Consider the following 14,887-nt stretch of genomic DNA (forward strand, 5'->3'; position numbering starts at 1 on the left):
AACAAAAAATTTGTTTGCTAAGTTTTGAAATTTTTTAACAATGATTCTTATTGCATACAACACTCAAAATGCTTAAACAAACAAAATGTTTTTTGTAAAGATGGAAACAATTAACAATTTGAATGGCTATCAATATGACTATTTGACTAGGACTGACAATTTATTCTATTTAAACGCGTGCGAATATTTATTGAAAACATTTTAAAGTATTCTATCGAAGTAACATTGCGTTTTATTTACTTGTTTAACATGGTTAAACTTTTTTCGATCGGTCTGGTCACGTTGTTGCTACTGGCAGCCACCGAAGCGATCATTTATTCGCAGGATGAACACGAGTTGCATTTCTTAGATCTTTTAGTTAGCACGTTCAATGAAAACGAAACAAACGCGGTAAATTTAAAAATTTGTTTTCCTAACCAAATTAATACTTCTAAATATATTATAACAGCTAAAAATATGTAAATTATGCAGGTTTATGATCGCGAGTTGAGTTTAGAAGCTGACAAATTCGCAGATACGTGTGTGTTCAGATCTGGACCATACGAGACTGAAAACCCGAAACCGGCCTACAAACATGTAATGCTTCTAAGCTACGATAGATCAAATGTCCTACGAAGTGCTTACTTGACTTGGTCAATCAATTATGCTATGTACCTTTTGTGTCGTACAGGCCTATGCTATCCATCCGAGACAGTAAGAAAGCGACACATGCACAAGTTCATCAAATGATATTTAACATTATTTAAAATTTATTTAGTTGAAAACCAGCTACAGTTTTACGCTTGGTTGCGCACACAACGATGAATGTGAAGTAACTCCACTTATAGTTTGTATGTTGAAATTGAAATGAACATCATCCTAATAAAAACGTCCTGTAACTGAACTGGTGAAGACTTAAAATTGAAATGTAAATTTCATGAATTTGTTATTTGGTAATTAACTTTGTCAATTAAAATATAATTTGAATTATTTTAAATTTCTCAAATAAAAAAACAACTATCTATTATTCTAATAACTACCATTCGACCAAGCAGTAAGACAGCTCAAACCCAAAAATTAATACAATCAAGTTTCAATAAAGTGGGTGAAACTTACCGAACAAATTCAATCGTCTAAAAAAGTTGGGCGACCGTGCACGCACGCAAATTTGTTAGTAAGGTGTTTTAGACGTTCCATTAGATGGATGGTTGTATCGTCAAAATTAATAAAATCAAAACTATTCGCTATTTCATATAGCCGTTTTAATTCCCCGAAAAAATTTCCCCAGAGCGTGAATTTAATTGAACTAGATTGTAAGCCTTCGTGGTTTATATAAATCCAGTATAAAATAAAAATTGAATTCCGTTCATCAAAATAAACTATATCTCAAAAGCTAATCTGCTCCATAATTATGAGCAAAAGATACAATAACAAAAATGTTAACATCTAAATACTTTGCAGAATAATAAAAAATATTATTTACACTTCAGTTAATTATTTACAAATAGACAAAACAAATTTTTAAAAAACAAATAAATGAATTAAGTTAGATCAGCAAAACAGTCATCATTCACCACTATTATTAGAAGATTTCACACATCCATTTTTACCAAAAACGGTAATAAAATCATTTAGTAGTGATATGTTCTCCTTGTGTTGCTTCACCATCAACATTCGAAGTGCTGTAAACTCTGTTTTGAGAGCATCAACTATCTCTTTTTGAAATTTGGACTGAGACTGAACCAACATATCCAACCTTCTTAAAAGGCTGTCTTCAAGATGGTTTGACATTTGTGGAATGCTGATGCTATCATACATTCCAGTGCTGTTGTAGTGTTCAGTTGGGTACTCCAAATTTCTATCCTCTTCTTCTTTAATTAGATGTGTTTCGTTTGATTCATGTGATTCATTTGCTAGTTGATGGCTAAATTTTTGAAAAAATTGAATAAATAAAAATAATACATATACATATACATATATATATATATATATATATATATATATATATATATATATATATATATATATATATATATATATACATGAGAGTTTGCGTTTGTATCAAAATAAAAAAATAATGAAATGTATATATTACATATCGGCAATTAATATGTTAATATTTGTAACTAACTACACCAAGATTTAAATTACTCACATTTCAGGATATGACTTGCTCAGCTGAAATTCATAATAAATGAAAAGTTATTATTAAAATGTAGAGACAATGTAATATTTATATGGCCATTACATTGATTCATAACACATACTTCATCATACTGTTGAGTGAAACAAATTTCTTTTCCTGGTTGCTCAACGTCAGTGGCTACCAAAGCTTTTTTACAATCTGTTAGTGAATTTGCATTTGGTTTTCGCTTTCTTATAATTTCAGCCCTTCTTTTCAATTGTGGAGTTCTATAAATCACGTCACTTCCATGATTGTGAAGCAGGTATGAGTCCAGTACAACTAAACAGTTTCTGTTTTTATAAGCACTGACTTTTACGAACACAGGGCAGAGTTTCACAGGTCTGCAAAGAAACAAATAACTGAAGCACTTTTTTTTATACCAATGAATACTTGTATACATTTAATTATAAATAACAAGGTTCAACAAAAACAAACTAATCAATTTTCAGAGCATAAATACCTAAAAAATAAAACAAGTGTAATGGAAATTTAGCTTAATAAAAAAATGTAACTTTTATTGATAATTAGAAATCTAACGAAAAAAAAATAATTGAAAAAATAAATATTTAAAACAGACAAATTTAAAACACAACCAATTTCATGATGAAAGGACATTTCAAAAAGTATTAAGAGAAATACAAACAAAAAGAGATTTAAATTTAATAAGCATAGATGCCAGAATCTAGACTAAGGTAGTGACTCGCCACCACTAGTGGTAAGTCATCATTCCATCTGGGCAGATGCAGGAGACAGGGTAAAGCGGCAAAGAGATTAAGAAATAGAAACTAATCAGTGCCAATGGAAAATAGATGTGCACTTACTCTACATCAGGAGTTGAAGTTTGGTGGTACTTGAAGCTGCTGTGCTGCTTACAAATATACTTGGCATAACGATACTTGAAGTTTAAATTGTAAACGTTCTCTTCTCTTTTGATGTGCTTGTTGACTGTCTCAATCCTCTTTGATGTCTCAATCACAAAAACGCTGTTTGTCATAATTTGGAAACTGTTGAGAGATTTCATGAAATCGGCATACGAAGCAAACTCTGCTCCCTTCTTCAAAGCATCCAGCGTCATTCTAAAATTTTAATTATTGAATTGCTGTACACTAATAATACGACGACAGCCGACGAGCCAGTGTGTGAAAATTTTGAAATTAGGTTAATATAACAAACTCGATTGACACATTTTGACCACGCATAAATTTCCTCAACAGCCTAATTTATACACTGTTATAAGCACAAATATTATAAGTATGTCATATATATATATATGCTTTTGACCAGAATTTATAACATTTTAAAGCATAATATCATAAAAATTATACCTGAAAACAGCTTTTCTAAATGTTTTTTAACATAAAGTAATAAAAATTAAAAAAATTAAATTTTCAAATATTTGATGATTACATATACTTAGAATACATCATGCAAAAGGCATAAAAAAAACTAATTAATCATGTACATAAACTTATGAAACGCAGTTTATAGCTTAATTAATTTATAATAGTATTATATCCGTTTGTATACTTTTATTCTGTTAATGTTCATTTACTGCTAGTTTTCGGCTTTCCATAAAACTTGCCCTTTTCAAGCATCTGTTCTCATTTCAACTTACGTATGAAGGCCTGCAAGTTTTTGTAACAGCTCCGTTAATTTTTAATTTAAACTTTTGATTTTTCCTAATTATCTGTTAGTAATTATGTTTATATATTAAATTTGCATTTCAATTTTTTAATTATTCTATCTTGTCAAATGGTTATTCTTTTTTTAAAGGCGTTCAAGTTTAAATCCATTTTGTGTGAACTGAAAAGAAAAAAAAAGGAAAAAAAATGAATGGCGATATTTCTGAGGATGAAGCAGCTGAAAAACTAGGCAGGAACGATAGTTACGTGGGTGTCGTTATTTCCTCATTATGTGTTCCATTGAATGCTTTTTTATTAGGTATATGTCTAGTTCTTCTCTACAAAATATTCAAAGCTAAACGACAACACAGTCAATCCACTCAAAATGAATTACCACCTATGAAAAAAAGAGATTTCACACTTGAGCAACTGCGAGAAGAAAACAACAAAAACGGAAGAATTTTAGTTGCCGTAAATGGCAAAGTTTTCGATGTTACAAAAAACCACAAACAGTATGGACCAGATGGACCATATGGAGTATTTGCAGGTAGGGATGCTTCACGAAGTCTTGGTACATTTTCGTTGACTGGCGATGCCATAAGAGACACATATGATGATCTAAGTGATTTAACTTCTAAACAAATGGAGCAAATAAAAGAATGGGAAATGCAGTTCACAGAGAGCTATCAGTTACTTGGTAGACTTTTGAAGCCTGGTGAAGAGCCTGGTGAATACACAGACACAGAGGAAGAACAGCACTCTTGCACAGATCGAGCAAAAATTGATTAAAATATTTTCATTGTTGTATAAAGCAATCAAACTTTTTAATGGTTTTAACTGAAATTTTGTTGTTCAAAAGTTATGTTATTTCATCATCACAGACATGAAAACATATAACAGAGTCTAAATGAATCCAGCATCATTTGATTTTGGTCAAGATATATTTTGTATTTATGATAAATTGTAAAGTATAAAGTGAGGTAGTTTGTTGTTTTATTGCTTGATTTTATCCATACAATGGTGTTTCTTTGATTTTTTATTAATTTGCGATTTGAGTTTATCAGTATTGTCATACAAAGAAAGATCCTATAAATAATTTTTTTTGGCTGTATGAATTTCATTTTCACAATTCACTATAAACATCAGAATCATCTATTTTAATTTAGCCTTCAATAAATTGTTCTAATTTAAACTGATGATTCACTAAGTTCATTATAACGTTATATTGCGATTATAAAAACAGTCTTAAAATGTTGATGCATATTGTAAATGTGACTATCACTTGCATCACATTTTGAAATATTTGTCTTATCATTTTCATTATTATAAAATAAAAAAATTTCATTTACTTTTTGTTTTTGTCAAATATAGGCCTAGTAAAGTATTAAAATTTACTCATGACCCAAAGATAAGCAACTTACTCCACATGTGTACATCAATCACAATGTTTCAATTTCTTGAATCGTGGCGTCTGCTACATTTTATAGCTTATGAGTTGATTCCATTTCATTTTTCCTTCCAGCTCGAACACAGCACCCATCTACAATTAGTTTATAGTAAGTTTAGTCATGAGTTTAAGTTCACTGCTATCATATTTTTGCTTAATCACTCACTATTTTCTAAGTGCTTATAACCGGAATAGCATTAGTTCAATCAAATTTCCGATTAATAAAAAACTCGTAATCGTAGCTTACCAAGCGCTTGAAGTGAAATGTCTTCAAACAGCTTGCAATGATGTTTCGAACTAAATTACTCGGCTGCATCTTCGTGTGCAAAAACTGCATGTGGTAGCAACAGTTACGCTTGCGTTTTTCCATTCTAGCTCGTACGTTTTAACGCATTTTGAACTGTTAGGAACACGCATCGCACGTTATTCACGAAGTCTAATTTACTTTTTTTTAAAGTCGCTTATTCCATTTTTTGAAAATATTTGAATTCAAATTTTGCTGAAACGTTTATTATTGTTGTCCACGATCGTTATCGTAATCACAAAACAACGAAAATGAAAGAAAACAACTTACGATGTGACTACATCGTTAGCAAGTTAATGTTCAATCATTAAACTAAAACGTCTGAATATATAGGTACATACACGCATAAAATCAAATATGACTTTGTATATAATAAATCTTTGGCATCTATGTTTTATAAAGATACACATATTTTGAATATATTAATGACATGTTAGGTTACGTTAACTGTAGAAATGTTAATTTGTACGTTTTTTGTGAAAAAATTGATGTTTTCACGTTTCAACGCGCAAGACTGTAGGTAGATTTAGAAGAATAACATTGACATTTACTAAGTGTATGTTGTTCTGTTCCTCTTCATTTCATTAAATTAGATATTCCGAAAATGTGTACGGTACTAGTGCAGGTGAGTGTTTCGAAAACATTAGTCAGCATTGTCGTATCGCAGCGTGAATGAATGAACATTAACAACTTTGTAGCTCACTACATTGCATACATTATTCGAATCGGGACAGATCAACACTCTTCTATTTAATGACTTTATCTCTGTATATTAATAGATGAATAAAAAGTGTACAAAAACATATGCTGAAATTCAATGAATAATTATATTTGAAATCTTGAAATGTTCAGAATTTTTTAAATTACATCGTCAAAATAAGCTGATAATGAAGTATAACTAAGAAAAAACCAATATCAGACAATTTTTGTTAAATGATATAATATAAAATCTCACTGGAAAACAAATGACGATATATATTAAAACAACAATTTTGTTTCTGCCTAATTTCGGAATGTTGTTTGGAATGCTGAAATGCAGATGTTTTATCATTTTAGTGGTGGAAGCCATAACAATTAACAATTCCCATTTTTTCTGTTATGTGCTATAAATAACATATATACGAATTTATGGAATTTACGGTTTACACACACAGACAGACAACACACACACACACACACATGTATATATATATATATATATATATATATATATATATATATATATATATATATATATATATATACATATATGTATAATTTATAATATAATTTTACAGCAAGTATACATTTAAGTTTGATTTAATTTTTCTCCTATCCATTTTGTGCCAGTGAATAGGTGCGCGTCTGCAAACAATTTCATTTGTAGTTAGCAGCATTAAACATAGAAGAAGTTATTAATATTCGTATTACGGAAGTTCATTAATCGTTATTCTTCACCTCAAAATGGAATAACTAGGTAACATTATAATGATGTGTCTCATTCAGATGATGTTGTTACTCATGACGGGTTTGTTGTTGGTACTGAAGGCACTGTACGACTTTGAAGTTAGCGGCGTGGTGGGTGAGAAATTTTTAAATATCATCGTTGTCGACGGAGACGATGTTGTGGCAACTGCACGCTGATGCACTTGCTGAATCATCATCTTTTGCTGCTGTTGCGTCGACGTTGTCGTTGTGGATGCTGTCGTGTGTGGCTTGTCGTCGTACGATGACTGCTGGAAGCAGGAACACTTGCACGGTAAGTAGTGATCGCTGGCGTTGCAGTTTAGTTTATGCTGAAGCTGTTGCTGGCGATGTTGTTGCTGTTGATCGTAGTTGTCGCAACACTGAGAGTCAAAATTAGTACCAACAAATGCGTCGTGGTGCAACATAGGAATGTTTCCATCTGAAACGTTGGCCATCCTGATTGGTTTGCAGTGCATGGTGTAGTCGTATGTCCTGTTCTCGCGGTTCAAAACGTTCTCGGTGTTGTTGTTGTTGTTGAGAATGCTGTTGTTGATGGTCAAATGTTGTTGGTTTTCGATGTAGAATTCGTCAGGTGGCAGCATGTTGGTGTGTTGCTGCTTGCTGCTCGGAGCAATTATTTTACATTTTTAATACTTAATGAATATGTCACTTATATTTCTCAATAAAAATGTTTTAAATTAAACTGAATATAAAGTAAACTATGTGTAAGACGAATATAAATTAAGAAGTTTCATGAACAAACACTCACTTTCTTACAACACGTGCGGCACACACCAACAGTACCCCTCCTATGAAAACTCCCAGAGCCACACCCAGCGACACCACCATCAATATACCTGATACGTTGGTGGTAGATTAAATAATATTGTTATTGTAGAGGCAAAATAATAATGAAAACAAAAATTTATGCTCTAAAATTAAAAGTCTTACAAATACGTATGGAAATGAATGTTTATTACCGCTGCAATGCAACGCTACAATTTGATAACGTGTTAAATCTAAATTTTAGATTATCTAGATCAACTTTCTTGAAGATAATATGCAAATAATAAAACGAAAAATTTCTGAATAAAAACCTAGAAACCCACTGTATGGAAAATAATCGGATGTGAAAACGTTTCCAACCGACCAGCCATCCGTCTGCGAATGCTCAATTTTCTCATTTTTCGATGACGTCATCGAGCAAAGAGAGAAAAAGTTAACTTCCACCAAACTGCTTCCGGTGTGGTTCTTTTTGCTGTGACTTTGATTATTATTGTTGTTGTTGGTACTGGTAAATAATTTGTCGTTATCTCTATCGGTGTTAGCATTTCTAGCCATAGAGTGATGATGTCGAGCTGTCAGCCATCGACTGCCCACACACGTCAGGCGAATCTTGACCGGTTCTTCGGCACAGCTGATCTGCGCTGTGTCCCTCGTTAAACGTTCGTATCTTGAAGTTGAGGAAAGCTGAGTAGCCAGGACATCCGGACATCCAAAAGCTGCGTTAACAAAATTAACGCGGTGTTAATTTAGTAAGAAAATTATTAGGTTGAAAATAGTGATGACAAAGATGCTGTTGTTATATATTCAATATTTTTTAAAATTATGATAACTGAGATATGAAACAAAAATTTTATATGAGTTGTATTATAACACTTTTAATAATTTTTCTTTCAACGGTAGATTACAGACGAATAAAATATAAAAATTGTTGGGATCTTCTCTCTGCTGTTTAACGAACAACTTTTGTGTGGAAAAAGTCACTCAAAATATTCAATTTCGATCTAAAAAATAATTTTTCTTTTAATATCAATTTAAAAAATTTACAAACACAAATATACGTTATAAAAACATGCTTAAGAGTTTGCCATAAATAAAAATAAACAGGAATAAAAATACAATAAAGGTCAACAGAAGGTTGAAGGTCAATTAAAGATTAAATGTCAAATACACTCTTTCAAATTTTAGAGAAATCAACAGCACGCAAAAACATTGTATATGAAAATATACTAAACGACGCATTACACACGAGGCATGTTGTGGGTGAGGATATTTGTGTCATGTTCGAACCCGGTTACTTCGAAAAACCACCAGGCGACCTTAACCACTTGGCCATCATGCCATCCATTCACATGATTTTTCCAAAAACACGTCAAATGTATGGAAAGTATAAAAGTGAATTTTCAGAGTTTGAATGAAACGCTTTTAAAAATTCAATCTAGTTGTCAGAGACCAGGTAATTTTTTATCGAAATCAGGGTAACGAAATTTATTTAAAAAAAAAGTAATTGAAAAAAAAGGAAATTTATAAAGGGAACAAAAGAAATGCAGTTTATTTGGCTTATTTGATTTTAATTTAAAATTAATGTTAATCTCATTTGAAGTGCGATGAACATTAATTAAACTAGATTTATACAAACATTCACACGCTCTTCACTTGAATTAAAAAAACACGTTATAACACAGAAGCGACATACATACTGGCAAATTTGTAGAAAAATTATAGAGATTGTATCTGTGAACTTTTACAAACTTTCATAAGATCATTTGAATTTTATTAAAATCAAGCTAACAATATTTATTCATCAGTTATAGTATAATTTAAAAAAAATGTTTAAGCACAAAATGAAAATTTTTGTAAACAATTATTATTTAACAAACCTCAACCACGATCATACAAACTCATATTAAAAGTTCATTGCAACAAGACCAATCAAATAAAAAGTCGGAGGAAAAACACAGAGACACAAAAAATGTAACTTGCACAAACAGAGAACCACACATCATCACTCACTCACACAGTCACAGACATCCTCATGACATTATATAGTTCTTGTGTACACAATGCAACGAATGATTTTTCATTCTTTATTTTACTGTTGCATGTCGCATTTTCATCGGCTCGTTGTGCAGCGCAGGTAATAACAATAAGATGCATTAAAAACTATATTGCGTGCGCACATTCACAATTGCACATGCATTGATTGCAAGCTACTTGATGTACCCACCCACCTACCTACCTACCTACCTACCTACCTACCTACCTACCTACCTACCTACCTACCTACCTACCTACCTACCTACCTACCTACCTACCTACCTACCTACCTACCTACCTACCTACCTACCTACCTACCTACCTACCTACCTACCTACCTACCTACCTACCTACCTACCTACCTACCTACCTACCTACCTACCTACCTACCTACCTACCTACCTACCTACCTACCTACCTACCTACCTACCTACCTAACTACCTACCTACCTACCTACCTACCTACCTACCTACCTACCTACACTTCAAAACAAACAAGTCGATAAAAACACACGCGCGCTAACTTGGAAAAAAAAGGTTCGTGGAGGCACCAGGCACGCAATGGCACATTTAAAAATACCAACAACTGCAGAGTCAGACATGTGAACGGACGACAAATCAAGCGAAGAAACGAACAAATGATTGACTGAACGGTTGATGGATGAGAGTAATAAAATATTCAATAAGCCAGCTCAATCGATATACACGCATTCACGCAAACATACACTGGCATACTGATATACCTCGTCACGTACACACGCGCGAAAACGTGCACACACTCTGGCTAGCAAGTAGAAACACGTACATATTCACATACACGTACATACACACAAACGCGTACACATGCACAAACACATACATACGTACACACACATGCAAATACACAAACACTTAATCAGACACACTGAATAATAAACTTATTCAAAGAAACTTTTAGGAGCAAATATACCATACTTGCAATGGTAAAACTTAACGCAAAACAAACGCTTGTGTACAAGCACGCACGCACGATTATAGCAACGTTAAATACAAAAATACACACACACAAACAAACATACAGGCAGACTCACACAAAGGAAACAATCATTGCATTCTGTTGCATCAGCTACCTATCAGTCATTCCATTATTTCGTCATTCATATGCACTTGTACGGACAGTCATTTCATGGTATAATACACATAGATGTGAGCTCGTGCTAACACACACACACACACTTTCACGCATGTAAACATACACTGTTTGAAACAATATTTTGTAATAGTAAATATGCCCATGGAAATCTAATCGTGTAAATATTTGTTTGTTATTTGTTTGTTATTTGTGTAATATACTTGCGTGTGTGTTTTTATTTACGCTACTATAAAGACTAAAACTGCACTATTATTGGAGCGTTTTCAAACTGCATACTGCACGCACGGACGCACTCACTCACACACGCACACACATGCCCAAACACATACGTATGTACGTATACATCTAGTGTGCGTGTGTGCGTGCGTGTATGTGTGTGTGTGTGAGTGATTATGTTGAGACATATAGAAACGTCTAGATAGATACTCGTTCTTTTAAGTATTAAAAGCTATTGTTGTATAGTGGCATTGTTTCCACAGTCTTGACGTGTTGATCGACACTCAGGAGTTGAATTTGTTGCCGACAAACTCCGTTGGATGGTGGAAGAGAAATTATTATATGCTGCGTGTGCATGCTGAGTGATTGAATGAATAAATGAATGAATGAAGAAATAAATGGGTAAAAGAACATCTGAATGATTGAACGAACGAAGGAATGAACAAACCAACGAACGAAAGAACGAACGAACGAATGAACAAATGAATGAATGTATGAATGTATGAATGTATGAATGAATGAATGAACGAACGAACAAACAAAAGAACGAACGAACGAACGAACAAATAACAAAACGAGAGAATGAAAACTAATTCTTATTTTTTTGCAGCTTAACGGCGTTCCAACACGATAAAACTAATTCGTTGAATAATATAACAAACTATGACATCACTAACCGCCATAACAAACAATAACAAACCGCAACAAACCATGACCTCACCGTAGCAAGGAACAATAACAATCAACAATAGCTTCCTACCAAGATAGCAAAGCAATTGCAGACAGTATCAACCCAAAAACAAAATGATTCATGGCTCTAAATTCCATAATTATTTTCTATTAGCGAAGCGTTTATCGACAAAATAATAGTATCTATAATGACGGTGAAATGGGATTATACCTGTCCCAGGCTATCTATAACATTTATATTTATTTATTTATCGTGATTCAGTAATGTTTGCTATTTAATTTCTGAATCAAAAATGTTGACGCTGATATAATTGCTTGGGTAGATGATGAAAATCCTAAAGAACAAAATGATGATGCTGGCTATAAAAGAAATTGATTCGGCAGAGGAGATGACATAAAATTTTAAATTTTACAAAAAATTGAGAACAGTTTTTTTTACAAAAAATGTTTCATTACAAAAAGCAACATATCAAACAAGGCTAACTCTTTTTACTTCTTTTGTAACAGAAAACTTAAAAAAAAACATCAATATGGGACTCAACAACTACAACATCTACAACACACACAGCACACGCACAACATACACAACACACACAACACACGCATAATATACGCAACACACACAACATACACAACATCCACAACACACACAACATCCAAAACACACACAACACACACAAAACACACAACATAAACAACACAAACAACATACACAGCATTAATACCATCCACAACAACTCAACAATCCAACTAAAAAAACGTTAACGACAACAAAAGATGAAATATGCAAAAAAAAACAACAATGCCTACAACAACTACTATACCGAAAAATACAAAAACAAGAAAAATACAAGTACAAGAAAAAAAAACCAAAAACTTACAACAATCCCAACGAAAATGACGTCAGAAAAACATCAAAAAGCGGGAAAAGAAAAAACAACTTCATAACGGCAGCGGGTGAAACACTTTACTGACCAATCATAAATCAATATCCTCCCTAACCCCGCAATGCCATATCTCATTGCTTCTCTGACGTGCCAGAATTTATTATTACATTTCACATCGAGGCGAGGCAAATTGAAATATGTATGTACACACACACACGCACACACCAGACACACACATACGCGCACACACACACACGCACACACAGACACACACACACTGACCCAATGAAATTGTGTTTTTATATTTATGTTATTCGGTTATAAACAACACCAAAGTTTGTCGATATTACATTATTAATATTTAGGAGGTAGTATTAGCAACCTCATGAACGTTATTAGAGAAATTTATTTTATGGTTACTGCAGATCAAAAGTTAAAAATTTAAATACTGACATAGACAAAAATTTAAATAGAAATCACTAATGATATCATAAAGAACGTTAATAATAAGATAAACATCTACCTACAACATAAACAACAATCTCAATCTCAACATCAAAGTCGCAGAAACCACGAAGGCTGCATAAACATGGTCCTATCAACAACAACAACAACAACAACAAATACTAAAAGAAATGGGATCACACATGTACAACAACAATATCAACAAATACAACATCACAGTTACTAGCGACACAACAGCAACAACAACAAAACACTACAGAAACAACAACACCACCACCAACAACAACAAAATTAACATAGACAACTTCAGCAACAATAGACACATGAACAACAATTATAAAAAATAAATTGCATGCACCAAAAACAACACAAACAAACTGCAAATACTTTTCTTCTATTATCAATTTTGATAAGATCTCAAAGAGAGGAACCAGACTAATTGAACTACAACAAATTCGTCTCTAGACATCGAGAGAAAATTATTATTACTCGTCATATTTTTATCAATATTATTGTAATTCATGACGTATGCAAAATATCATTATTAACAATTCCATTCAATGTTAACCTTATGAAAATGTTTGCTGTCTCCAAAAAACGCTTGGATAATTGATTATTGTTGGAGAAGCTGTTACACAGTGAGCAGAAAAATGACAAGACTCGCTATCATTATACTAAAAATAGTTTTTATCAAATGCTAATTGTAAACTTTGTGTTGTTACTGTGGGAAAAGTTTTGTTGCAGACAGACGTGTCTCTTCAGTGTGTTAAAAACAAAAAATTTGTAGATGATGTCAGTCGGCTAATAAAATTAAAATTAGAGCAGAAAAATGAAACTTAGGTTTAGCAATTTGGTAAACGTTGATAAGTTTGATTCATTTCAAGTATTAAGATTGATTTAAAGAATCTACGGTTGTTACCAAATTGATGAAAACCGGCTAATGACCAAATTTATTCACCAGTCACGAACCAACATTTGGTTAATGATATTAAAGTCAATAGAATGATTTGAGCTGACAATAACAACACAGTCTTGATTTTTACATGTTAGAAAGATAACTTAACTTAGTGATTGGAAGATTTTTTATATAAACAATAAACATTCAAAAATTATTGTGTTGCGTGAAATTAAACTCACTTTATAAAGTGCGTATAACCGATTTTTGAACGTCAATAGCCATAAAATCTAAAATTTCAACTGAAGCAGCTAGACACTAGTACACATAACAAGACCACAAAATGAACCTCGTCATCATCATCAACAACAACATCGTCATCAACATTATCAACAACATCGTCATCAGCAACAACAAAACTGATGACGAGACAAGATCATCATCAATTCACTGCCACGCTGCTGTACATTTCTCTTTTTATGATGTAGTAACAGACTATTCATGATTGATTAAACATTTTGTACCAATGCATTACGTGTACACTGTACATACCTACCACTATATAAATGGCTCAACGAGACCTACGTACACACAGAGAAACATCTATGACATATCATCCCACATGTGCCTATCTACTTCTACAGTGATTCATATACAGTATACACAACACACACACACAGGGTTGTTAACAACATTACAAAATTCATTCGCTGGCGCTGATGCCTACGTCAAATAGTATTACCGTTACTCAGCTCTGGAAATATTGCCAGAAATGCCGATACAAATATTTCTATTTAAA

The 14,887-nt window shown here is 32.6% G+C and overlaps 5 protein-coding genes across 5 annotated transcripts in view; 2 read left to right on the forward strand and 3 right to left on the reverse strand.

The window, feature by feature from the left end:
* Positions 1-249: 249 nt before the first annotated feature.
* Positions 250-1,315, forward strand: HELRODRAFT_159361 (hypothetical protein; the record flags this gene model as incomplete). The annotated part of the gene is made up of 3 exons (XM_009011248.1): positions 250-390; positions 472-693; positions 1,268-1,315. 3 exons carry the CDS (start codon positions 250-252, stop codon positions 1,313-1,315), a joined length of 411 nt encoding a protein of 136 aa, XP_009009496.1.
* A 230-nt stretch (positions 1,316-1,545) lies between these two features.
* On the reverse strand, positions 1,546-3,239 carry HELRODRAFT_159362 (hypothetical protein; the record flags this gene model as incomplete). The annotated part of the gene is made up of 4 exons (XM_009011249.1): positions 1,546-1,903; positions 2,135-2,157; positions 2,247-2,505; positions 2,986-3,239. 4 exons carry the CDS (start codon positions 3,237-3,239, stop codon positions 1,546-1,548), a joined length of 894 nt encoding a protein of 297 aa, XP_009009497.1.
* An 844-nt stretch (positions 3,240-4,083) lies between these two features.
* On the forward strand, positions 4,084-4,536 carry HELRODRAFT_145643 (hypothetical protein; the record flags this gene model as incomplete). The annotated part of the gene is made up of 1 exon (XM_009011250.1): positions 4,084-4,536. A coding segment is annotated over one exon (453 nt), but the record flags the coding sequence as incomplete, so codon positions are not given.
* A 2,403-nt stretch (positions 4,537-6,939) lies between these two features.
* On the reverse strand, positions 6,940-9,102 carry HELRODRAFT_187980 (hypothetical protein; the record flags this gene model as incomplete). The annotated part of the gene is made up of 4 exons (XM_009011251.1): positions 6,940-7,604; positions 7,753-7,840; positions 8,081-8,485; positions 9,078-9,102. The coding sequence occupies 4 exons, from the start codon at positions 9,100-9,102 to the stop codon at positions 7,019-7,021; spliced, it is 1,104 nt and encodes a 367-aa protein (XP_009009499.1). The 3' UTR covers positions 6,940-7,018.
* Positions 9,103-13,228: 4,126 nt separating this feature from the next.
* Positions 13,229-14,887, reverse strand: part of HELRODRAFT_159365 (hypothetical protein) — a gene marked incomplete at both ends in the record, with an annotated part of 9,015 nt that continues 7,356 nt past the window's right edge. The window contains one exon of the mRNA XM_009011252.1: positions 13,229-13,323. Coding sequence (XP_009009500.1) covers positions 13,229-13,323 — 95 coding nt within the window. The remainder of the gene's footprint in view (positions 13,324-14,887) is intronic.

Source organism: Helobdella robusta (assembly GCF_000326865.2).
Source record: "Helobdella robusta unplaced genomic scaffold HELROscaffold_1, whole genome shotgun sequence".
In the NCBI taxonomy this organism is placed as follows: Eukaryota; Metazoa; Annelida; class Clitellata; order Rhynchobdellida; family Glossiphoniidae; genus Helobdella; species Helobdella robusta.